Source organism: Monocercomonoides exilis, assembly GCF_001643675.1.
Source record: "Monocercomonoides exilis strain PA203 chromosome Unknown scaffold7-2047599, whole genome shotgun sequence".
NCBI classification, from domain to species: domain Eukaryota; phylum Preaxostyla; order Oxymonadida; family Polymastigidae; genus Monocercomonoides; species Monocercomonoides exilis.
The window spans coordinates 1395235-1421403 of record NW_027150552.1 but is presented as its reverse complement, the minus strand read 5'-3'; the positions used below and the strand labels follow the sequence as shown (position 1 = coordinate 1421403).

Here is a 26169-nt window from a genome sequence, read left to right as displayed (position 1 = left end):
TTCATCACTCGTACCTCTTCTATTCACCAGTTTCATCAATCTTCACAACAATCACTTCTTTCCCGATGCCATTTCTCATGAAAATACAGCCAACAAAATTACATGCTCCAAATCATGTGTCATTCCACCTCAGAGGCAGATATCGCTGGACGGATAGTGATGGCTGAAATATCATAATTTCAACAAAAATGGATAAATCATTCTCTATTATTCATCGGATCAAAAAAGGAAAATGAGAAAATAAACAAAGGAGAATATCTTTTTCAATTATAATGTGAAACTCAACGTTGAAAAAGGGAATTAATTTTCGAAGAGCCCATATTAGTCTGTGAAAGAAAAAAGAATAGAAAACAGTTGGAGAGACATGGTTGTGGCAGTGTCAAAAATATTTTATTGTGTGTGGATAATTTGCATAGAGTGCGTGTGCAATGGTGCCACAAGTGATGGAGCAGGGTTTGTTGAGGAATCAGCGAAAGAAGGAGAATTGGATTATCCTGAAGGCACATGGCGAGAGAAGGCTCAAAACAACAAAATTGGAGATGGCCATTTGTTTGACACATATGATGAAGGAAAAGAAGGTGGAGTGAGAGAGAACAGGAAAGAAGGGAGAACGATGAAGAAATGCACAAAACAATGGAATGAAGGAAGTGGAGATATTGTGAAAGTTCAAAAATGGAGTTTTCATGATGAGTGGAAAATGCGGGAAAGGGAGGGTGTGTGTGGTGGGAGTTGGGTTGAGGGAAGTGTTGTTGGGGTCAATTCATCACTGAAACTGAATTCATTGGGATTGATGGAAATGGGTGGGGAGAGTGTGCTCGGGGCATCGGATGGAAGTTTTGTTGAGGTGAGCGGATGTGTTGTTGGAGTTGAGAGAGAGACATCCCCCTTTGATTTGTGTGGGAGCTGTGGATTATTCACTAACATTTCCCTCAAATCGTCTTCAACTTCGTCTTCAACCTCAACCTCGGCTGAACAGATATTTTCTCCACTTTTCTCTTCAAAAGCAGTGGAAGGAGAGATTTCAGAGAAATGCCACATTTCTGTTTGTTCTTCTCATTTTTCTTCTTTTTGTGTGTCTTCAGCTCCATTCATTTCATCGCACTTTGTTTCTCTTTCCCAATTAGAATTCTTCAACATCTCCACAAATCCATCGAAAACAACACATCTGGGTGAAGGGCCGAGCCAAACATCATTTCTGATGATTGGGTGTGAATTTTCATCGGTGTGGGATGTTTATGATGGGGGCATTGTCCCCTCACTCAACAGCCCTTCATCATCCTTTGCTGCCTCGAACACCTCATTTGTCAGGTGCTATCGCTCTCAGAATGTTGAGGTCAATGGGAGCGAAGGGAATCCATTGAAGTCAGCGAGACAACAGATAGCAGACAATGGGGCGAATTCATTCACCTGGTGCGTGTGGAATGGCTCAAAAACAACTGGGACAAATAGTTCTTACGAAGATGGAGCTTCAAATGGTGGAGCGATTTTCATGTATAACATAGAATCAGGAACACTTTCTGTGCAATATTGTTCATTCAACAATTGCAATGCACGTTTTCGAGGAGGCGGAATTATGTGCATTAGAATCAATTCTTTCAAAGTTGGGAACAACTCATTCAATGCATGTTCATCAGAAATTGATAATGGAGGAGGAATATATGCTAATAATATAACTTCTTGTATCAAGATCAGTGTGTGCGAATTCCAGAACTGTTCTGCAAAATGGAATGGAGGAGGACTTTTTCTTTATTCTTTTAATGTTTCTGGATCTGGATGTATTGGAACAGAAAGTGGCAAAGGAGAAAGCGCTTGCATGTTTGAGTGCTCATTCACTTCGTGTTCTGTTTTCGATCCATACGGCGGAGGGATATGTTGCAATGACATTCCTGCTGCATTCAAAATGCGGAGCATCCAATTTATTTCGTGCACCGCAGAATCATTTGGTGGAGGATTATATTTTTATACGGGTCAATCAACAGCTCTAAGCATCGATCTTTATTTCTATTTCTTCTTCTTCCACAATTGCATATGCACTGATTCCACTCCATATGGCCACGATGTGTATTTTCAAGATCAAAATGATATCTTTTCATCGAATAATCCGTTCATTGAATCTTACACAACAAATAAAAATGAGAAGAGAGTGGGTTACATTTCCAGCAGTGATTGGACATATCAGCATACACAAAAGAAGTGGTGGTTAAAGGAGTGGACGAAGAATCTTTTTGTGGGGATGAGTGGAAGTGATTCGAGTGACATGTGTGGAATGAGTGAGTCAGCACCTTGCAAGACAGTGGGGCATGCAGTGAGTTCGAGCATGGCGCAGCTGAGCTCGACAATCACGTTGCTGGATGGGAAGCATGTGAGTGAAGGGGCGACGATCAGTGTTGGGGAAAAGGAGATTTCTGTTGTTGGGAGAGGGAAGGCAGTGAGTGTGATTGGTTCGAGATCGCTTTCAACCTCTTCAACAACGCTGTTTAGAATATCTACTGGTCAACTGGAGGTGGGGCATGTGGGGATCGATCACAACGCGACAAGAAGCTCATCACCGAGTGTGTTTGTGGTGTCTGTGGGGAGCGGGAAACTTTTTCTGGAAGATGTTGTGATTGACTCTTCGACATCTGGAGGGAGTGGAATCTCGTCATCTGTGTTTGAAGTAGCGCTGAAGCAATTAAAGTTGATTGACGTGGAGATCAAAAATATTAAACTGAGTCAACCACTATTTGCTGAACCATCATCAACAGGATCGTCATCAGGAGAGAGTTTGCTGGGAAATGTGACAATTCGGAATGTGAATCGGACAACAGGGGATGGAGTGGTGATGACAAAAAGTGTGAAGGCAGGAGAGACATTTGTGGTTTGGAACACAACAATGGAAGGGTGTGATTTAGCGAATGGAAATGGTGGAGGGATAAAAGTTGAGTTGGCGTCGTCAACAAGCAAAGCTCGAATTGGGACATCAGCATCGCACAGCGGAGGAACAACAAAATTCAACAAAACGAAGTGCAGTGGATATGGGGGAGGTGTGATGCTGTGGCTGGCAGAGAACTCATTTGATTTTACGATATCATCAGTGAGTTTTGTTGGTTGCGGTGCAGCATTGGGAGGGAAAGACGTGTTTGTGAATGGGAGCAGGTTGGTGAGTGGGACAATAACAGCCGCAAAGCTGAATTTCTCGCGAAATGTTACTATTTATGATGAGTTGATGGGATATGATCGGAATGAGGGAGGGATGGGAATATTCCCATCGAATGTGTTTTTGGATGCATTTTCAGGAGCAGCACATGTGGGGAAAGCGGTGAATGTGTATGGAGGATATGACTCATGGTTTTGTGGGTTTTGGTATTTTCCATGCAAAACGATCACAAAGGCAGCAGAGAACAGATTCAGCTCGTCAAAGAAGAATATTGTGTTGGATTCAGGGTTTGAGCTGGGAGAAGTTGTTTCGATGGCGGGATCATATGAATGGGAGGTGTATTGTGGGATTAACAAGACGAATGTGAACGTGAAGGTACCGAGTGGAATAACATCATCGTATTTGATAAATGTTCAGAGTGCAAGCTCAATAAAGAACATTGCGTTACAAATTCCATTTTCGTTATCGAGTGCAACATCGCTCATTGGTTTGACCAGCTCATCACTCACACTCACAGACTGTTCAGTTGCCCATTTATCAGAAAGCACATCGAGTGTGGCCTTTGAATACAGCATTGTGAATGCGCAGAGTGGGAGTCTGAAAATGGATCGATTTGTGATTGAGGAAGGGCTGACATTCAATGATCATTCATCCATTGAATTTTATGAAGGAATGACAAGTGTGATATGTTCAGGATGCAATATCAGTGGAGTTAAAAGGAATAGTGAAGATGGAGGATGGATGAAAGGAACAGTTGGAACGAGTGGAACGTTGACAGTTGATGGATGCAATGTGAATGAGTGCAGTTGTGTTGGAGGAAAGGGAGGAGGAATATATGTTGGATTGAAGGGAAATGGGAAAGTGGCTGTGAGTGGAACGAGTGTGATTGATGGGAATAAGGCAGAGAATAATGGAGGAAATGGAGGGAGAGGGGGAGGGATGTTTGTGCTGATGGAGAGTGGGGGTTGTGGATTGGCAATTGGGCAGAATGTGAAGTTTTCGAAAGTGAATGGGAATGTGGCTTCATATGGAAAGGATGTGTTTGTTGATTGTCGGAGTGGAGTGTTTCTTGAGTCAAAAGTGAATACAAGCTCATTTTCATTTTTTGACACAAGCACCATTCCATCAGATGTGTTGAAACTGAGTGGGAGTGAAAATGGGGATGAAAGTGGAGTGATTCCACTGTTTGTGTATTTGTGCACAATGGGGACAAAAGTGATTGTTGATGGGAGTGGAGGAAATGGGATGGATCACAACCATTGTGGATTTGATGGATTCAGGTGTTTGACAGTTGATTATTGTGTGAACTCGAGATTTAGTGAAAGTTCAAAAGAAATAGAGGTTGTCTCGTCTTCGTCAATAACCAAGGAAATAACAGGACCATCATTTGGTGTGATAATTTCAGGCAGAAAAGCATCATCATCATCAGAGGGAGAGAGGATGAGAGTGAATGTGAGCGATGGAGGATCAGCCACACAAGACTGGCTTGTTGGATGTTCGAGTTCACTGACAATGAGCAGACTTTCATTTGTTGTGAAATGCCAGTTGAATTCAAGGAGAAGTGCATTCATCCATTCAACATCAACACTCAGTGTGATGAACTGTTCAATCTCATTTGGAAGCGGTGCATTAACAAGCGGAATGATAGGATTCAATGTTATAAACATTGATGGAGGACTGTTGATTGTTGATGGATTTGCGATGGAAGGGTCGGTGACAGTGAGTGGGAAATCGCTAATTACAATAACAAATGGAGTGAGATTGGAGGTGAATAATAGCAGAGTGAGCGGAGTGGAAATGGAAGGTGGGAATGGAGGAGGATGTTTGACTGTTGTGATGGGCGTTAATGGGAATGTGAATATTGAAGAATGCAATTTGTCATCGATGTGCTCAGGTGGAAGTGGGATGAAAGGAGGAGGGATGATGATATCAGTGGAGAAGGGAGGAACAATGAAAGTGAAGAGAATGAAATTATCGGGATGTGTTGTGCCATTTGGTGAGGGTGCAAGAGGAGGGAGAGGAATGGGAGGAGGGATGTATGTGAGTTTGAATGAAACAGCAGGATCATTTACGCTTGATGGAATAACATTTCGAGTGTGTAATGCATGGAAAGGAAAGAATTTGTTTATGGAAGCTCAGGATTTGTCAGCCGTGATCAACAACAATTCAATTGGATTCGATCCAGAAATTGGAATTAAAGTTGCAGACTTGAATGAACTTTGTGGACGAGAAAGAAGCCAGGCAGAGCTAATTGTTCCACTTGTTGTGTTACTTCGGACATTTTCATCACCAGGATATGTGAGTGGAAGAGAACAAGGAAGTGAATTCAGGCTGTGTGGATATGAAGATTTCCCATGCAGAGGAATTGGGAATGTTGGAGACGTTCAGTTTTCGAGTTCAAAGAGAATGATCAGATTGGCAGGCACATTTTCATTTGATGAAGAAGTGAAAATGGACGAACAGTCATATGATATTTCTTCGAGCAACAAAGATGTTGGAATAAAAATCGAGGCAACAGGAACAAAAATGCAAGAAGCGTTGGTGATGAACAGTGTTTTATCAACATTGACAAGGATATTATTTGAATTGGGAGGATCGATTGGAGAGCGATCATCATTTGTTCATTCTTCAGGAGGCACATTGAGTTTTACTGATTGCGGGATAAAGATGGGAAATGGAGTGGATGCAGTGAGTTATGCTTTTGTGAGTTCAAGTGGAGGGAATGTGGAGATTATTCGGATGAGATATGGAGGGAGTGAGAGAAAAGTGAAATTTGGATCGAAGCCATTTGTTGTTATTAATGGAAATGGGGGTGCTTCGATTTGGGGTACCTTGCTTGAGAATGTGGAAACAACAAATATGAAGGGATTGATTGAGTATTCGTCATCATCGAGTTCATTGTCGATTGTGAATGTGACAGCACAAGAATGTGTGATGGGAGGGAAAGGACTGATATGGGATGAAAATGGAAAGAAGCTGGGGATGTGGAATTGCACGATTTTGAAGATGAGCAGTTTGGAGGGAAATGGGAGTGTTGTGAGTGGAGAAGTTGGGGATGGATGTTCTGTTGAGGTGAATGATGTTGTGATTGAAGGATGTGGAACATTGAAGGGATGTGGAGGAGGGATAGCAGTGATATTGAAGGGAACAGGAGAAATGCGTTTGGGGAAGAGTGGAGTGGTGACATCATTTGAGAAATGTTCAGCTGGTGGTGAGGGATCAGTTGGGGGATATGGGGGAGGAGTGTTACTGAGATGTGAGGAAGGAGGAAGGGACTTTGTGATGAGTGGATTGATATTTGGAAGAGGTGAGGGAGCAAACACAGCTGCATATGGAGGAAACAATGTGTTTATTGAAGGAACTAATTTGTATCAATTGGTGAATAATGTTTCATTTGACTTCTCATTTGAGATTGAAGGCGAAGGATTCAACATAAAAGATCTTATGGGAGTAGAAGATGGGAATGAGTTGAAATTGATTCCCGTTGTGGTGTTCTTTCGAGAGAAGCCGAGTGTTGGGTATGTGAATGGGGGAAATGGAGGGATGGACTATCATCGTTGCGGATATCCTGACTTTCCATGCTCCACATTGACATATGCAGGAACAAGTGTTTTTGGCGCATTACCGGTAACACTGAAACTTGTCGATGGAAGTTCTATTTTCGATGAAATGATACTCAACACTCAACAAATGAACATTGATGGAGATATTCGAAAGGCAAAGATTGGAATAAGCGAAGGAGGAGGAAACGTATTTTTGATAAAGAGCGAACAAACAATTTCGTTTTCGTCATTGGCATTTTCGATATCAACATTTGCCGAATCAACAAAGGAGTGCGTATTTTTGTGCAGTGCAAACATATTAAAATTTGAGGAATGTTCATTTGGAGCAGAATCAGAAGAGATTGGAGTGGGATTAATTTGTGGGAAAGGAGGGAAAGTGGAGTTGACAAATTGTGAATTTGAAAATATCCGAATGACCAAATTAGGGATGGTGACTTTTGATGGAGCAGGGGTTGGAGGATTGATTGATGAGGTGATTGTGAGGAATGTGACAAGACAAAATGTGGGAAGAAGCTTATTTGAGCTGAGAAATGGAGGAGATGTTGAGGTTAAGAACACAACAATGAATGAATCGAGTTTTGAGAATGGAAATGAGATTGAGATTGGAGAAGGGATTAATGCCAAAATCTGGAACTGCACATTCAAATCGATTCAGAGAGGCAGTGGGAATGGAGGGGTGTTGAATGGGAGAGCGGGGAGTGGGAAGTGTGTGGATATTAACAAATGCGTGTTTGAGGAATGCAAATGCGAGTCAATGAGCGCAATTGGGGGAGGGGTTGTTCTGATTGTGGGAGATGGAGGAAAACTGTTGTTTGATGATAACAAGATGAATGGATGCACAGTTTCAGAGAGAACCGGAAAAGGAGGAGGGTTGCATCTGACATTTGAGACAACGAATATTGAATACTCTTTGAAGAATGACACTTTCACGAACAATGTGGCAGAAAAAGGAGAAGATGTGTATTTGGTGTGTGGATCACCATGGACGATGCTTCTTCCAGCGTTTTGGGAAGGGACAGCCACAAGAGTCACAGCAGAAAATAAGATGTGGGTGCTTGAGTCATCTGAACCAAGAAAAGAAGACTCACTGATCATTTATCTGTTTCCAAGGTTAGGAACGGATTTGTTTGTAAGCAATTCTGGAAACGGGCTATCAAGTTGTGGAGCGAAAGAAAATCCTTGCTCATCTGTTGATATTGGGTTTGATCGGTTGAACGATGAGATAGAGAGGATTGTGGTTGTTGGTGCTGCTTCAGTGAGCAAGACGATCAACAGAAAAGGGAAAGGACTGACAATCAAAGGGAATGAAGAAAAGAAACAGCTGGCTGTTGAAGAGGGAGGGAAATTTGAATTGACAGAAGGAGATGGGCAAACACATTTGACTTTATCACTTCTTCAGATTTCGCTTCCATGCTCCTCCTCTGCAAGTGCAACTGGTGACGAATCGATTGTGGAAGCGAGGATTGGGGAATGTTTCATTTTGGATTGTTTGTTTTCAGGAGGAGAAGGGAATACAAATGTGAATGAGTGTGGGAAGTGGATAGTGATTGGGAATGGAGGGGTCATTCGAATAGAGAGAACAGAAATGAATGGGATAACATTTGAAGGATGTGGAATTGCAAGATTTGGAGGAGGGAATATGATATTTGAGAACTGTTCATTGGATGGGGTCGAAACCAGTGGAGGAGGAGTGATAATGGTGAGTTGTGGATCAGAAGTGACATTGAGGAACATGACAGGATTGGGGTGTGTTGTGGGAGCAGGATCGCTGATAACGTCGAATGGAGGATCGAGTTTGAGAGTTGTTGGAGAAAGCAGATTTGAGGATATTGAGACAGAAAGTGTGAGTGGAGGGTGTGTGAAGAGTGAGATGAAGCTGAATGATTTGCTTGAAATTGGATCATCATCCATATTGAAATGCTCTGCGAATGGAAATGGAGGAAGAGGAGGAGGAATATATCTGGATTTGAGTGACGATTGTGTGAATAACTTTTCACTTTCAACATTGATATTCAAAGGCAATGTTGCTGCTGAGGGAAGGGATTTGTTCATTTCATGCAAGAAACTGAATGGAACAGTGACGAAGGAGAGGTTTGGATTTGAATATAAATATGAAAATGGAGAAGGAGAATGGATGGAAGTTGATATGAAAGGGATTGACAGAGACTATTTTGTAGAGAGTGTTGATCTTGGGCTGTTTCTTGTTGAAATGAAGAGAATGGAGGTATGTGTGTCGAGGGAAGGGCATGACACATTGGGATGTGGGGGCAATCGATATCCATGCGAATCGATGTGGAGTGGAATAAGTCACATTGACAGAAGTGAGACAGAAGGAGAAAGGACAGTGAAAGTGAGGGATGAAGGGACAATTGAAGATATCTATTCATTCACAGATGCACTTGCGATTGATGGGTGTGTGAATGAGGGAGATGAAACCAAACACAAGCCAATTCATTTTGAAGGGACAATCAAAGGGAATTCTGCATCAACTTCATCTGTTATTTCATCAACAGTTTCACTCATCTTGTTATCTTTGAAGTTGCGGGTTCCAAGTCAATTTGAGCCAAATATGAATTCATTGATCTCATCGAGCTGGATTCTTCAACTTGAAAGCTGTTTATTTTACATCCAATCATCAATGGCCATTCAATACTCATTGATAACCACAACCAGTGGAAGTTGCACATTGAAAGGATGCAGTTTAACAGGGCCATCATTTGTCAAATCACCATTGGAAATATTTTCTTCTGTTTTATTTGAAAACAGCAGCTTTTCAAACATTAGGAACACTGGAAGTGGTGAAGAAGGAGGCGTTGCAAAAGTGACATTGCAAGGGAATGAAGAATTGGTCATTATATCAACAAATGCATCATCTTGTTCGCTTTCTTCAAGAAATGGAAAAGGAGGATTCTTGTTTTTGGATTGTCAAAATTGTTTGAGCGAAAAACCATTTCTTTTGGAAACATCTACGTTTAAGAATAACAAAGCTTCCATTGGAAAAAACGTGTTCATTTTGGGAAAGGATTTGAATAGTTCTGTGACAAATAGTTCATTCAAATTTGATTATTCATCAATGAAGGATGATAACAATTTGTTTGTTGGAAGTGATGATTTTCATCAAGAAAAGGACTTATTCATGTTCCTCGTTCCATACAGCTCCTTTGAGATATTTATCTCATCTGAAGGATTTGATGTGGCTCGTTGTGGAAGTGAGGAAGAGCCATGTGAAACGATGTGGAAGGGGATGGAAAACATGAAAAAGGAGATTGGAAAGAAAACAATTCAGATTGAAGGATCAACCATCATTCGAGATTCTTTCAATGTGTCCAATTATCAGATCAAAAAGAGTGTAAATATGAGAGAAGAGAACGTGAAAGCGATATTGAATTTTGAAAAGGCAATTGCAAGTCAACTGGAATATTTCATGGAAAATGATGACCATCTTGAATTGTCCAACATCCAACTTCAACTAACAATAGGATTTGACAATTCAGCCAAAACAATTATTTCAAACAGAAATGGAGATTTGGCGATAAGTGAATGTTCGCTCCATTCAGAAGCAGAAGTGAACAATGGATTTGATTGTGTGTTTGTGGATGCGATTGGAGGAAGTGTGGATGTGAATGATTTGTTGATTGAATCATGCAACGTTGGAAACGGCATTTTTGTCATTCATGATGCTGGAGTCTATTGCCATTTTGTGAATGTTCGAGTGAAATCGTTGAATGAAAGCGGAGGTTGCATTTTGTCAATCAAGAAATCTGAATCAGGGTTGAAAACAAATGGAGAAAATGAAGTTGTAAATATTGAGATAGACAATTCATCAATTTTAGGAGTGAAGAGAAGTGACAATGGAGCAAGCATTTTGGAGTCAAAGAGCGAAAAAAAGATTTATTTGGTTGTGAATGAGAGCAACATCACAGAAGGCAAAGCAGAAACAAGTGAAAAAGGAGGAGCAATATTCTTCATATTGGGTGCATCTGGCTCAATGAAGATGATTGACTCAACAATCAACCATTGCAGCTGCAACGACAGCACGGGAAGAGGTGGAGGAGTATATTTGGCAACAAAGGAGAGAGGAGAATTGAATTTTTCATTTGTGGGGATGAAGTTCAATGCAAACACCGCAAAAGTGGGGAATGATATTTTCATTGAATGTTTCAACATCACATCGCAGATCAATGAAATGCAATTTCGATTTGATCTTCGAGAGAATCATTATTCGCGAATTAATGCAATATATGGAAGAGATTCATGCGATTATTCAAGCGACACTGATCTTATTGATTTTGTGACGATTCATCAGGGTGACACGATCATTGTGAGCAGTGTGAATGGATCGAATGAGAGACAATGTGGAGCAAGCACACTTCCATGTTATTCAGTTGATTATGGGTTGATGCATCTTACTTCAGATTTCATAAGTCAAATGTTCGTTGTTGAAAAGAGTACGATTGATGGGGAGATAAATCTGGAGGAAATGAGTCTGAGTTCGAAGAGCAGAGAAAACTGTAAAGTTGAAGTGAAATCAAACATTGAAAAAACAAAGGATGCATTGATAACAACAAAAACGGTCTCATTGGTGAGAGTGGGATTTGTGTTTGATTCAAATTTCATCTCTCAACATGAATCACTGATGTCATCTGAGGGAGGGATTCTTGAGATAATGAATTGTTCATTCACTACAAAACAATTGATAGAAGAAGGAAATGCAGAATTTGCAAATATTCCATTTCACATTTTTAATATGGAAAAAGGAGAATTACAACTTGATGGATGCGCGATATCAAATCTTATTCTTCATGAATCTGCATTATCTCTTTCATCGCAACTTCCATCGGTGATTGATTCATTAACGATTTGCAATTCAACAGTTAAAACTCCTCTGATAGATATAAATGAATGTGGACAATTGAATATGGAGAAGTTTCATACAGAAAACATCACAGTTGAAGGAAATGAAGAATCATTGATATCTTGCTTGGCAATGAAAAAGACAGTGCAATTGACAAATTGCACAATAGGTGGAGTTAGTTCAAAGACCACAAAAGGGAAATTGATGAAATTGGAGGATTGCACAGATGTGAAAATAGACAGTTGTAATTTCGATGGAAGTTCAAAGGAAAGAAAGGAGAAGAATTTGAATGTGGAACAAGAGATATGCAGATGGGATGGATCTCTTGTGGATGTTGTGAAGAGTTCTGTGATGATGAAAGACACAACAATCTCGAATTCACCAGATGGAGGAATAACAATGAGAGGAGGAAATGTGATAATTGAGAAAGGAGAGTTCATTGACAATAATCAATCAATTGAAGGATATCCATCACTGAGAAGAAATATCATTTGCTCAAATTCAGGAACATTGAATGTGATGAGCTTGAAAGGAGGAGATGGATTGAAGGATAACTCCTCACTTTGGATGTTGAATGATGGGTGCAATTTTGAAGGGATTGTTTCTGAGAGGGATTCATCATTTTTCATTCCTGTTCTGGAGAGTGTAGAAACAAAAGAAGAGGCAGACAGAATGAAACTGACATTCAAAGGAATGCTTCTTGTTCCATGCAATCTGTCATTCGCAGTTGTGAAGAGAAAAGGAGAAGAGAAAGATGTTGAAAAGCATGATTTTGATTCAAGTGGATTCTTGTCAGAAAGAGAAGTTGAAGGGAGTGTGGCAAAAGATCTCATCAGCAGTTGCGAATATGAAATCGAAGTTAGCTTATCTATTTTGTTTGGAAATACAGAATCTCCATCATCTACAGATTTATTTATTCTGAAGAATGTGAGTGAAACAAAGGCAAATAGGGATGAAAGGATTGTTGAAGGAGGTAATGAAGAAAAATCTAATTTGTTGTTGATTGTGATTGCGATATTTGCTGTATTGTTTTTGATTGTTCTTATTGTGTCAATAATATTCATTGTTCGATGGAGAAAGGCAAAGAACGAGAACAAAGATCTGAGAGAGATTGTGAATGATTCAGTGAAGAAGGATCCGAAGCTGATTGAAATGGTGACGATGGAGATGTCTCCCGAGGCGCAGTGGAGGAGAGCAGAAAGGGAGGCTGAGAAGAAGAATGAAGAAAGGATCAAGAAGAGGGTCTATGATTCGAATATGGAACATTCAGAGTCATCTGAGCATCTTCTATCTGAGAGTGGATCGACAGAATATATTTTGGGAAGAGATTCAGACAAGATCCCTGATTGGGTGTTGGAGAAGGTTGATGAGAAGGAAGAAGATGATGCTTCAAGAAAGAGATCGCCTTCACCTTCTATTTCATCAACTTCTTCGACTGATTCAGATTCAACTTTTGTTCGAACGGAGAGTCTGTGTCCAACCACCTCCTCAATGTCAAACCTTGTGGATGCGATGGCTTGCTCATCACCTCATGAAAAGCTGATTGTGGATTTGAGGGATTCGCTGTTCATGCTGCTTCATGGGCTGAATAAGACAAAGGAAATGCCGATTGGCACATTGAAAGAAAGAGAACAAACAGCTGCACAGATTTTGTTCTGGGTGGCCAATCTCGCACTCCATTCATTTGATGAAATGGAAAATCCTCTTTCTTCTCTTTCCAATCTCAGCCCGCACATTGTTTTATTCTCTGAGCACATGGTCATCTGCATTGTGATGCACTCAGACTTCTTGTCTGATGATGACTCAGATTCATCGTCTATCTCTTCTTCAACCATTGCGACATCTGCAACTAACGATGATGATTCCCTGCCCTCATCGGCATTTGAGGATGAGGATGCCTTCAAAAAAGAGTGCCTGAGGTGGAAGGCACCCGAGCTGCTGATGAACAAGAAGAGGGAAGCAACGAAGGAGTCAGTGGCATTCTCGATTGGGATGATGCTGTGGGAGTGTCTGACGCTTCATGTTCCGTTTGGGGAGTATGAGGCAGAGGTGGCAGGACAGAAGATCATGAATGGGGAGCGTCCGAATATTGGGGTGGTTGAGTGCGAGTGGGGCAGAGAGTTTGTGAAGAAGTGTGTGCTGGGGGATTTGACAGAGAGGCCTTCGCTGACAGATGTGAAGCGGTGGCTGATTGGACACTTTCCAGAAGAGGCAATAATTGTGACAGCGACAGATGCAATATTCACCGAAGACTGAATGGGGGCAGTGCATGATGAAGAAGAATGCGCATGAGGGGATGAAATTTTGGAGAGCGTGCGAATGCTTTGAACCATCTATTGGAACAGTCAAGAGTTGCAGAAAGCAGTGTTGGAAAGAAATGTCACTGTGCATGGAGAGTGGAAGAGGAAAGAAAATGAAAGACCGCTGGCTATAAAAAAGAAAAGCATTACACCACCACAAGCACATCTAATTTGATTTTATTTTTGTTGTTGTTGTTGTAATTCACACTTCTGTTTGTGTTTTTGTCACCTGTCTGAAGTCTGGAAGCCATTTCGAGTTTTCACATCGCCTCTTCATTTTGTCGATGCTTTTGTGATGCTGAGGGTTTCGAATGTTGATCAATCTTGAGGAGTCTTCTTGCTAATGAGATGTTCTTTTGATGATCAGATTGGCTGTTTGAATCCTTTTGCCACTTTTTGCATCGATATTTGTGATCTCTCTTGTCTTATTTTTTTTGTTTGATTGTTTGATTCTTCACTGTTTTTGTGTTTATTATTATGTGAAATAGCATCTGTATTTTGAAAAGTACTTCTTCAATTTTTTGAAAAATTTCTTTTCTTTCATTTTGTTTTTCATGGTTAAATTATCAAATTTTTTGAATGTCTTTTGTCTCCTTGTGTATGTATGTATGTATGTATGTATGTATGTATGTATGTATGTATGTATGTATGTATGTATGTATGTATGTATGTATGTATGTATGTATGTATGTATGTATGTATATGTTTGGATGTATATGCAACTATTTTGTTCTTGCGTCTCATATATTGATTTTTACAAATATTTTTTTTTTTTTTTTTTTTTTTCTGTTAGTAATAGAAGCTTCATTTTCAAAACGAAAAATGAATATTCAAACAAATGTTCCAGAATGAATATGCTTTGTCAATACTTGAAGAATCATTTTTTTTCAATTAAAACTTTTTCTAATTCTTGAGTTTTCATCAAAATGAAAAAAGAACTGCTGAATGTGAGGATTTGATGAACAGATGGGTAATTCTTTTTGAAAAGTCGCAAATGTTTAATTTTCAAATAAATCAAAAATTTCATAATTTGATCAAATTTTGGTTCATGTTCATACAACTTCACAGGAATGTGTTAAATAGCATTGTCAAAATATATCCTCCACTTTGGTGAGGTTACATGAGTAGGAACCGAAATTTGATCGAGATTTGAAATTTTTGATTTATTTGTCAATTAATCATTTGCGACTTTTCAAAAAGAATTACCCAGATTTATAAAGCTCTAAAAAGAATCTGGAAAAGTTTGACATTCCATTTGTTATAATCAATAACTTTCTGAATGGGGAAAAAGAATTGATTGTTCTTTTCCTCTTTTCATATTCATAACTTTTCAGTCGAAAATAATCTTCGAAAAGATTTTTTTTTTTCAAACGATCTATTAGCAAGAATTAATGTGAAATTTTAATTTTTTCCATATGTTTTCTGAAATGAAAAACTGTCAGGAAATTCACTTTGAATATGGGTGATTATTTTTGAAATCATATCTTTTTTCGGGGTGTTGATTTTTCAAAGATTGTAAGTTTTTTGAAAGATATTTATAATTCAAAAGAGAAAAAGATTGATAATTGTTTTTGAAATCAAATGGTTTTTGCGAATCAAAGATTAAAATACATTCAATAAGCCTTTTCACTTTTCAATGTTCATTTGATAATATTCAAAATCATTTTATTAAAACCGAAAATTTTGTTAGAAAAAATATGATTTCAAAAATAATCATTCTTATTGATAAATGAACACTCATAAGTCGTTGAATATTACATATATCATTTTTTCATAAATTTTGTTTGAAACTTTGACGTTTTAAACAATTTTTATCAATTTTTCTAAAGAATGAAAAACGCCTTTCCAAAGAAATAAATTCTTCTGTTAATGAACATTCCGAAAAAATTTACGATTTCAAAAATTTTCACCACAACACCAAAAAGTTCATTGTTTGTTTTCCATGTGGAAATAATGCAAGTGTGAGATAATCCAATTGAAATTCTATCAGTTTCATGAATGTTCGAGAACAACTGTAATTCATAATAAGTGTTTAACGTTTAAAAAGAAATATTTCTACAAAAATTGATATAAACAAATAGGCTTTTCAATCATATCCCAAAAAAAAAAACAATGAAAAAACAGTTGCTGGATAATCAACCGCTTGTCAGCCATTTCTATTGGAGGCTATGCCATCGTTCGAAAACATACAACTTCGGAATCAATTGGAGAAAATTGCGCATATTGTGAATGAAGGGGCTGAGTGTATGATGGATGCACTCTACAGCTCTTTATTTAGCAAAATTCGTTCATAGCTTGCAGTGAAAGCTGTTCGGCAAGGAAGGTTTGGTGCAAATATTGGTAGACCTGCTGTGATTATTGGTGAAAAAGAACACACTGTGCTTGATGAAATTTGAAACAAATCACTATCTGGAGCAAGTTTGAACGTCATGAAAATGTGTAAACTGGTTTTGAAAAATATACAATGATACGTATTAATAAAAGAAAATTAGATTGAAAATGTTGAAAATGATTTGAAATCAGAAAACACTCCAGATGTTATAGTTTCAACTTCAGTTGCTTACGATTTCATCAAAAGACATCCGGAGCTGAAGGTATCAAAATCGAAAATTTGTTGACTCAAACAGGCTTTCAGTATCATGCCAACAAGTTCTGAAACCCTTGTGTGATATGCTCAACGGATTTCATCAGAACAATAATTTCTTCGATGCACTGATTTTTACAGTGGATGAGTCATCGCACAGGGTTCCAGATAGCTCCAAACGGCATGTTCTTCATCCTGCAAACGCATGACCCGGTTTCGCTAAATGTTCGTCTAGAACTGTCAATACTTCATTGATTGCGGATTTTCAGTTTATGGCCAATCAGTTCCTCCAGTTATTCTGTTGCTGAATCTCAAACTTCCTGATGACTTGAAGCCTCCTTTGTCTTTAAATCTTGAGATTTGGCCAAACAAATGCTGATGGATGGAATCTTCTTCGTTCAGAAAATATGTACTCATAATTCTTCTCCCTTCAATCAAAGAAAGAAGGCAACGTATGTTATTCAACGAATGACACAGCTTGTTTTTGATCGAATCCCACATTTCTCGAGCAGACCCAACAATCAGGTGAGAAATCAAAAAAGAAAATGTGGATGCTGTGACATTCGTCCCTCACAGCATACACATCTGCTGGACACAGGACAGAGGCGTATTTGTGGTTCTGAAGTCTGAGATGAGTTCTCAGTTCGAAGCACCATCGTTGTTATCTTTAACAGAGAAGAGAACAGCCACGGTCGAAGCTCTACAACAACCAATTCATTCGGCATGATCACCTTCAGTCACAGAAAGATCATTCATATTCATCGGCGTGCTCAAAGACACGAATACACCAGTTTTAATGAAGCTTCCTCTATCATCGATTTATCCTCTTCTTTCTCATGAAAAAATTATTTGACTTCTCAGGCAAAGAAATTTCAGAAGAAAAGCTCCTGGATGACTGGGATGATAATTCGGAAAAGAAAAATGAAATGGAAAATAAAAAAAAGAAAATATTTCTTTTGAAGATTGTGATGATGAAATTAAATCCTCGAAATAAACTTGAAAGATAATTCAAAATACTGAAGGATAAAATTTATTATGATGAAATATTATTTGACGATAAAGAATATTGATAAGAAAATGCAAGTCATTTGAAGAATGTTACAAAAGATTTTTTTTTGAATTTTGTTCCAATCGCTATTTTATTATCTTTTTCTCATTTTTTCGAAATTTTATGAGGTTTATTGAAAGAGAATGAAATGCTTTTTAAGATATGACCGTTGAAAAAAATAGGAACAATTGTTTGCTTTATTCATAAATGGAAGAATTTCGCCCCACATTGATTCATGTGATGTTCATTATTTTAACAGAAATTTTGATGTACTTTCAAAAAATAAAAAATCACAAGTGAATAAAAAACTGGAGCAAATTTAAGAAAGAAAATTTGAAAAAAACTGCATGATCAATAGTATTAAAAATGTGGGAAAATAAGGGCTTTCAAGCATTTTTTGCACATATTATTAAAACTTTGTTTTTCCCACAATTTTTGAAAACTTTCTCAAATTTGAAAATATAAATGATTCTTATATTTATAAATGGGGATAAATAATTGCGTAACATAATGTTTTGTGACATCACACGTATTTCTAAAATGAACCCAATTTATTTGTATTTTTTGATTACAAAAAGTTCATCCACGAAGCATAATTTTTCTATGAAAATGCTTGAAGTGCAATATTTTGCACCAAACGTTAAATTTTTTTAAAAAGTTCCATTTGTTGAATATACGTGTTAAAATTAAATTTGAGAATTTTCATCGAATATTCCTTCTTACTCGCTTTATTTTACAAATATGGTAACTTTTGCTTGATAATAAAATGATTTTTTTTCACGTGAAGTCACGAAAGTCGGAATGAAAATTCGACGAAAATTCTCAAATTTTATAATAACTCGAAAAAACAACAAAATGAATTTTCCAAAAAAATTTTGATAACCACCTTATAATAATATATCATGGCATAAGCACAAAATAAGCATACCTAATATTTTTGATTCTTTCAATCATTTTTGCGATCCATTATTTGCAAGGATTAAGAAAAAAATGTTCTTTGTCTAAACCTTGTGTTCATTGGTCAAAGTTTGAAATAATATTTTTTAAATTAAATAAAAAAAAGGTTTGAACACAAATCAATTTTTCTCTTCATAATTGAAATATAAAAGAAAATACCTTTCAAAAAAAAGGTCATGACCTGCATGAGTCAATTTCATCTGAATAATCATCAAGGAAATGGTTCCAACAATATTTACCAAAGGTATTTGCAGTTTGCCAACAGTTCAAAAAAGTCAAAAATGTCTGAAAAGGAAGGGGACATTCAAGATTTTTGAAGTACCCAAAATGCAAGAAAAGTGTTTCCTGATTCAAAAATATCACGTTGGAGTCTTCAAAATTCCTGATTACCACTGTGATGATGACTTTTTTTGATGTATAGGCTGGAAATCAAAGAAAGGCAAAATGGCATGATGCTTAACGTATCACAAATGAGGATTGAGAACTGGACAAGCGTTGCAAGGTCGACTGCTTCAAACAACAAAAATTGCAGAAATGAAAAAATGGGAGGGGCTGGGAAAATAGTTGAAATTGATGAAGCTGAATGGATAAGACGGAAATACGAAAAAGGTTTTAACATCGAATATTAATTTTAAAAACATTAACATACGTTTATTTGCCTTGAATGAAACACCTTTTTGAATTGGGAAAGATACCGAATGAAAAAAAAATTTTTTTTGTAAAGATAATGTTTTCTATCATGTCGAGAATTTATTGAAAAATTGTTAATTTTCAATTTGAATAAGAAATTGAATTGGAAATTGTTAAAGATGATGAAGTTGATGAAAACGAAGAGAATTCAAAAAAAAAAAAAAAAAAAAAAAATGTTTTTTTAAGAATTAATGATGAAGAAGACACTGACGTAAAATTTAATAAACCAGAAAGCGAGGATTCAGATCCATTTGGAGCAAGAACTGGAAAAGATTCTTCTGAATTTGAAAAAGGAATAAAATTTATAATAAAATTTCTCTGCTAAAAATTTTTTGATTTTTTTCCAAACACATCACTCTTCACAAGATGTTTCACACAGAATATTTACGGGATAATAAAATGGTACTTTCAAAACGTGTAACAAAAATTATTACCTTAAGCAAAAAAATGTTTGTTTATGTTGAATTTCATTCTTTTCTGTCTTTATTCACAATTTCAGGTTAATTGAAAAAATGAGCAAACAAGTTCAAATTAACTGCAAAATTTTGAAAAAAAACATCCAATCTTGTATTGGTTTTCCAAGTTGAATAAACACAACAAATTCACACAAAATCTGTTACAATGTTAATTGGTTTTACAATTTTATTTTTGTAATCTTTAAGAAAAACACATTTTCATGAAGGTGCAAACAAAGAAAGCGATCTTCACTTTCTCAACGCATCAAATGTCACAAACAAAAAAAAATATTCATTTGGAATAATTTCATTTAAAAAAATTATGATAAAAGTTAAATAGAATAACAAATTGAAAACTGAAACATATAAGATTTGTTTTCAAATGTCAAAATCAAATAACTCTTGCAAAGCATTGAAATAGACTTTTAATTTTTTATCTGACTTACCATCTTTTCATTCGAGAAATTATAAGATAAACTACAACATACATGCTAATCCATAAAATGATCCATTCCAATTACAGTTGCGTTATCGCATTAAAACATTGATTTATGAAGATGTTTTGCAAATCCGGAAGGATTATCAAGATGTTTGTAGTTCTTTTGAACAGAGTCAGCCACTTTGACAGCCATATCTCTCATTAACTCCAATGAAATAACAAATGTCAAGTATGATGTCTCGTCCTTTTGCCTGAGAGACATTTTGTAACTGTCAATTGTTGGATATTTGATAATCTATTGTAGAATATGTTGTAATTTTTACACACGAAATATAAACAGTATTTCCAAAAAGGCAAACCCTATTTACACATTTAGCTCTATGAGTATGATATATGGACAGAGAAGATAACAACACAGTTGCAGCTTCTTCTGCAGCTTGTATTTCTTCTTGAACTTTTATTTGAATTTCTGTTCCAAAGCCAACTCCCTTCATTTCAATAGTTGAAATTGAACAATGAAATTTGGTAGTAGTTTATTCAAAACCTTAAAAACAGGAGCCGAATGGAGAGATATCCAAAGAATCAGATCTTGATAGATTTTTATCAATCCAATTGATTCACGATTTATATGACTTAATAGCTCATGCAACACCTTTACACATTTTCGTCACCAAAAAAATGTGATACATCAATTTTTAAATAAAAAGTTTAAGAAAAAAGTTGCAAACAGTATTACAGGGAAGCACAGCATCTGCACATTCAGAAGATGAAGCAGGCGTTGGATAGATGCAAGCCTCAATAACTGATTTGTGCTTCAATTTCATATCCTGCAAAGTGAATAATGTCCCAATTGTTAAAATTGCAAAAATAAAACTTTACAAACATTTGCTAATTCTGATAAATGTATGATTTTTTGATGCAGTTCCTTCACTGTCGAAGAAAAATCATCTTTTGATAAAAATGTTTGAATATCTCAATTTGAACACAAATAAACACACTGTCCATCATCAATTTAATATCTTTAACAATTTTATAGTTTTGTTTGTCATTCATTGATAGATAAGCCAAAATTTCTAATGAAAAATTCTTAAATTATCCCATGATTAATATTGTCAATTTTTGATTGAATTAAATAGATAGACTTTTTTATCGAATAATGAAGATATGCAAATTCCAAAACTTTAAACATGACCTTGAAAATAAAATAACATTTATGATCAATCACAAAAAATAAAAGTTAATTTTGAAGTAAAATCAAGTTGTATAACAATGGCAATGTCCGACATTAGAATGAGGCCCCCATCTCAGCAAAGTTGTTTCATCATTGCTTTTTGTAATTTTGTTTTATTTGTTTTTTTATTTAACATGAAGAACTTTGCAATGAACTAAACAAAGTCGTTACTGATTATGCCCAGATTTTCCAAACGCTAAGCAGCTTTGATGCATCAAAGGAAATTATAAAAGCTGCTTCTTTACTTGCAGGAGAAGAAAAATTGATAGATACAACTTGTGGATTCTCAAAAGCAATAAAATCTAATCTTGACTATATGAAAGAAACGTGTGCTTATTTTCTTGTTTAATTACTTCATTTTCCTTAAAGTCTTGATAGTTGCTTTGAATTAATTCGTGTTAAAAAGCCAGATGAACAAGTTGAGTCATCAACCTCAGAACAATCCAAAGAGGCATCTCCTCTCCAGGAATCCACATCATCAGCTACACCATCATCAGAACCTTCCACTTCATCATAAATTACATTTATTCTTCGTTTTCTTTTTCCTTCTGAAAAATGAAATATTACATTTTCAATAGAAATAAGTTTTTTTTGAATCTAGTTCATATAATTATTAAAAGTTGAAATAAGAAATAAACTGATGTCCGTGCATCACTTTATTTCAAATGATTATCAACAAAAAATTCAATTTTCAGGAATTTTAAAAAGTCTCACTATTCTTCTTTCTTCTCCTCTTTTGAAGAGCCTGTTGAAACAACGTTTTCATTTTCCATTTCTTTATCACAAACTTCTTTTTCCTTTTCACTCTTGCTTTCATCTCCTTCTTTTTCATCTCCCTTTTTATCAGGTTTCCAGTAATAAAAAGATCCTTTTAGTTTTTTTTCGCGTGCTTCTTTTTCCCCTGCGCTGCCTACCCACACCATCTTTCCTACTTTTTCTGATGAGCGTTTTTTTGATTTTTCACTGTCAGGATGCTCTTTCTGCTGCTGGACTCTTACAAATTCCCTTCCAATCTGATCAGCAGCTCGAATTGGTTCTGGTAAACGATATCTTTTATGAATAGAACAAATAATGGAGTTGAAAAATGAAAATAAAAATTTCCCAGAAACAGCAAACATGCAACAATCATTAACAAAACGGACAGCTGTTTCAATTGATATCTTATGTCCAACTGATACAAAAACTGGTCGAATACTTTTATCATTTGTTCTAAGGGACTATTAATTGAAGAGATTTGCACGATGAATAAAAAAGACCCAAGTTACGATATATAATTATAATAAACAACATACAGCTCCAATTGTTTTACCATATCTGACTAAACGAACCCAATCTCCTTTCTTTTGAAATTGAGATTTATATTCCTCTTCGTTCCATCTCAATCCATCCATTGATAAAAAGGTTTTGCCAATACCGATTGTTGGTAAATCTGTTTCTACTCCAATATGGCATGCGAGTCCTGAAGCTGAAAAAATCATGAGTTATCAAAAACAAATTTTACAAACAAACATCTTGGATGAAGTAGTCCATTCCCATCAACAAATATGATCTGTGGATAAAATTGAGGATGAGTATTTTTAATGTCTGCAATCATTTTTTCGAGAATATCCTTTTCACGAAATGCAAGATAGCCAGATACATAAGGAACTGTTAATTCAAATTCTTTGACATTTTCGTATACTAAACGAAAAGAAGGAAATTCTAGTACAGCAACGCATGCCATTCCCCTTCCTTCGTTTTCCTTGAAGAAGCTTACGTCAACTCCACCAATATAACGAATAGCAGGAACTTGATGATCAGCCTCTGAGGAAGGAATAGATGAACTTGAAGCTTTTTCAGAACTTGAATTTTCCACTAAACTTTCAGAAGATCTAGATGTATGCGGTTCGCTTTGATTTATTTCGCGGAGTGCTAATCCAGATTCCGGAATTGAAAAAATATTAAATGAATCAAATTCAACAACTCTCGAGCTAATTTCTTTTTGGATGGATTCCCATTTCTTAATCAACTCTTCATGTTCTTTTAATATCATTTCTTTGCTTTCATGTATTAAACTCATTTTTATTTTTCAAAACAAAAAAATAATATTCATTGAGGCCCACAATAAACAATAAAATGAATAATTTTTATCATTCACAAATTTATTTTATTTTTCTTGCAATTGACACTATGAAAACACGTTTTTTTTTTCATTTTTTGTATGAAAACCCATAAATAAAAAGGCGAACAAAAATTTCAACTTTCTTGATGGCTGGAATTTCCGAAAGAGAAGATGCTATATATATGGCTAATTTATATGAAATGTCAGAGCGTTATCAAGGTTTTTCTGCTTTGACATATTTTGAATTTTGAATTACTTTCCAATATTTTATAGAAATGGCTGATACGATGACATCGGTTGCAGAATCAAAAACTGAATTGATAGATGAAGAAAGAAAACTCCTCTCTGTTGCATATAAAAATATTATTGGTACTAAGAGGGCTTCATGGCGCGTTGCAGCAGCAATTGAAGCCAAAGAAGAACAAAAAGGAAAATCACCATTCTTAAAAATTGCAAGACAATTTCGGAAAGATATCCAACGAGAAATAACTGAAGTTTGCGAAAAAGTTATAACATTGCTAGACGTTTCTCTTCTTCCATTTTGCGTATCGTGTGAATCAAAAGTGTTTTTCTTAAAAATGTTTGTTCAGTAAAACAAAAAATTAAAAACATTGAAGATATTGCTTTTGATTTTTCTATTGCTCACTTAACTATGATATAGGAAAGGAGATTATTTGAGGTATAAATGTGAATGCCAGAATGGCGTTGAACGAAAAGAATCAGCCGAAAAGGCATTGAATGCTTACAGCGCAGGAATAGACGAAGCTACGAAGTCACTGAATCCAACAATGCCGATCCGCCTCAGTATTTTTTTGAATTACGCTGTCTTTTTATATGAAATCATGAATGCACCAGCAAAGGCAATTCAGTGTGCAAGAGCTGCTTTTGAAGATGGAATGGACCATGTGGATGAGATGGCAGAAGATAGCTACAAAGATGCAACTCTTATATTGCAACTTCTTAGAGATAATTTGTCGCTGTGGATGAGCGATGAAAACATGCCAGAAGAAGTTGAGGCTCAAAAGAACAAGCAAAATTCCGAATGAATAGCATTTCTTGCAATTGTGAAAAGGATTTTGAAATTAGTTGAAAATAAGATTTATTTCAAAGAAAACTTGAAAAAAAATTATGTCCAGTGCGTTCCTGCGTACAGAGAGTTCAAACGAACGTTTCTAATTCTTTTGGCTGTCATCCAAAAATAAGTATTATCAACAGAAAGTTTATGAATAACTTCGGAAATTTGGAAGCTTTATGATGAAAAGTTGGAAAGCGAAATAGAATGGATTATTTGCTTTTTTGATTCCTTTTTGTTTGCAAACTATTTTTGAGAAAAAGCATGCTGAAGAAGAAAATTTTGTTGAATTAATGATGAGCATATCATTTGAAATAGTTTATATCACATTGTGCTTTTTCGAAATATTTGTTTGCTTCTTAAAGATCAAAAACACGAATGCGCCCAAGGCGAACGGACTTTGTTTTCAATAATTCAATCAATTAACAGTCTCATTGCTTTTGTGCAAAGCTGATTTAAGAAATTTTTTCCCCCTTCAAATGTCAAACTGTCTTTTGAAAAACAAAAAACAGAAGCTTTTAATAGCTTCGGTTTCATACTAAATTCTTCATCAAACAATGAATGCAGCAAACTTTCTTTTTCTTTTTCTTTTCACTCTCTTGGAATAAAAATATGAGCAAATCAAAAATTCAAATTTCCTCCAGAAAAAAATAAAGAAAAGAAAATAAACTTTATAAATACAACAAAATGCAACAATCACCAAATTCAATTTTCCCACAAAATGGCAGAAACAATATTAAGCAGGATAATGAAAAATGCAATGAATAAATTTTTTAAGTTGAAAACCAACAATTTACCATTTCTTTGAAATAAGCACAGACTTGTCAAATCAACTTCTATATCTTTATTAAAAAATCAAATAGTAAAACTTTACAAGAAGTCTCTCTGAAATCAATGAATTACACAAGAAATGCTTCATTTTCAGGAAGAATTCGCCTTATAAACCATTCAAAAAAAAAGCATTAATTTCGCTATCAGCGCTTCTGAACAGCTGGAGACAGTTGGAGAGAAGTGTCACACAAGTACAAACAACAACAATAACAGTCTCAAGAGACATTAACATTTAAAACAGCATCAACAAAAGCTATTTTAGAGTTACATGGGATTGAAAGGCGAAAAAAAAAAGTCTTCCTGATAGAGGATGAAAGCGAACATTTATATATAAATATCAAAATTGAAAAACAAACAAATAAATAAATAAAATAAAATAAAATAAAATAAAATAAAAATAAAATAAAACGCAAATAAATAAACAAAAAAATGCTAAAAGTTTTATAACACTTTTTGCAAGTCATTATGATTTTTAAAAAAAATTCACCGATAATGACAAACCAAAACTGCACAATACACATTACAGACTTATCGCTCATCTTTTGGAAGCGACAATTATATCAAAATGAAATCTTCATCTAAATCAACTTAAAAGAAAGAGAAAGCCAGTTTTATTATTATTTCTTGTTGAAAGGATGACTTTGGCTATATTTCCTCGTTTTCTCAGATGATCTTTTATTTATTTATTTATTTTAATTTTTTATTTGTTGTGTGTTAAAATAAAATAAAATAAAATTGATATTCAATATTTCATCATAACACAATTTCTTATCTATTTCTTCTTCTTCTTCTTCTTCTTCTTTTGATAGTCTTCCTTTCTGCATTATTTGAAGAATATAGAAGAGTTTTGAATGAATTGTTCATAAAGAGCAACTTGTCAGAAAGGCACTGCAAATGAGAAGTTGAA

At 35.8% G+C, this 26169-nt stretch overlaps 5 protein-coding genes across 5 annotated transcripts; 3 read left to right on the top strand and 2 right to left on the bottom strand.

The window, feature by feature from the left end:
• The first annotated feature begins 323 nt into the window (after positions 1-323).
• MONOS_54 (uncharacterized protein) lies at positions 324-13987 on the top strand. Its single transcript, XM_067875542.1, has one exon. The coding sequence runs from the start codon at positions 365-367 to the stop codon at positions 13808-13810; it is 13446 nt and encodes a 4481-aa protein (XP_067733499.1). The 5' UTR covers positions 324-364; the 3' UTR covers positions 13811-13987.
• A 5606-nt stretch (positions 13988-19593) lies between these two features.
• MONOS_53 (putative Proteasome activator pa28 beta subunit) lies at positions 19594-21035 on the bottom strand (the record flags this gene model as incomplete). The annotated part of the gene is made up of 6 exons (XM_067875434.1): positions 19594-20322; positions 20387-20515; positions 20572-20679; positions 20756-20854; positions 20911-20975; positions 21026-21035. 6 exons carry the CDS (start codon positions 21033-21035, stop codon positions 20125-20127), a joined length of 609 nt encoding a protein of 202 aa, XP_067733498.1. The 3' UTR covers positions 19594-20124.
• A 217-nt stretch (positions 21036-21252) lies between these two features.
• Positions 21253-21839, top strand: MONOS_17103 (uncharacterized protein). Its single transcript, XM_067869991.1, has 3 exons — positions 21253-21339; positions 21399-21585; positions 21628-21839. The coding sequence occupies exons 1-3, from the start codon at positions 21297-21299 to the stop codon at positions 21773-21775; spliced, it is 378 nt and encodes a 125-aa protein (XP_067733497.1). The 5' UTR covers positions 21253-21296; the 3' UTR covers positions 21776-21839.
• Positions 21836-23340, bottom strand: MONOS_52 (putative endonuclease V). The gene is made up of 4 exons (XM_067875326.1): positions 22768-23340; positions 22551-22723; positions 22375-22475; positions 21836-22308 (listed from the first exon to the last, which is right to left on the bottom strand). The coding sequence occupies exons 1-4, from the start codon at positions 23315-23317 to the stop codon at positions 21972-21974; spliced, it is 1161 nt and encodes a 386-aa protein (XP_067733496.1). The 5' UTR covers positions 23318-23340; the 3' UTR covers positions 21836-21971.
• Positions 23341-23468: 128 nt separating this feature from the next.
• Positions 23469-25002, top strand: MONOS_51 (putative 14-3-3 protein). Its single transcript, XM_067875218.1, has 3 exons — positions 23469-23578; positions 23633-23939; positions 24021-25002. Exons 1-3 carry the CDS (start codon positions 23506-23508, stop codon positions 24403-24405), a joined length of 765 nt encoding a protein of 254 aa, XP_067733495.1. The 5' UTR covers positions 23469-23505; the 3' UTR covers positions 24406-25002.
• Positions 25003-26169: the final 1167 nt, after the last annotated feature.

Coding starts and splice junctions, on each gene's coding strand:
- MONOS_54 (XM_067875542.1), top strand. CDS start 365: ATGGTTGTGGCAGTGTCAAAAATATTTTATTGTGTGTGGATAATTTGC.
- MONOS_17103 (XM_067869991.1), top strand. CDS start 21,297: ATGGCAATGTCCGACATTAGAATGAGGCCCCCATCTCAGCAAA. Junction 21,340..21,398: donor GAGGCCCCCATCTCAGCAAA/GTTGTTTCATCA, acceptor TTTAACATGAAG/AACTTTGCAATGAACTAAAC. Junction 21,586..21,627: donor CTTGACTATATGAAAGAAAC/GTGTGCTTATTT, acceptor TTTTCCTTAAAG/TCTTGATAGTTGCTTTGAAT.
- MONOS_52 (XM_067875326.1), bottom strand. CDS start 23,317: ATGAGTTTAATACATGAAAGCAAAGAAATGATATTAAAAGAACATGAA. Junction 22,724..22,767: donor TGGACTACTTCATCCAAGAT/GTTTGTTTGTAA, acceptor TGATTTTTTCAG/CTTCAGGACTCGCATGCCAT. Junction 22,476..22,550: donor ATGGTAAAACAATTGGAGCT/GTATGTTGTTTA, acceptor TTCAATTAATAG/TCCCTTAGAACAAATGATAA.
- MONOS_51 (XM_067875218.1), top strand. CDS start 23,506: ATGGCTGGAATTTCCGAAAGAGAAGATGCTATATATATGGCTAATTTA. Junction 23,579..23,632: donor AATGTCAGAGCGTTATCAAG/GTTTTTCTGCTT, acceptor AATATTTTATAG/AAATGGCTGATACGATGACA. Junction 23,940..24,020: donor AAAGTGTTTTTCTTAAAAAT/GTTTGTTCAGTA, acceptor ACTATGATATAG/GAAAGGAGATTATTTGAGGT.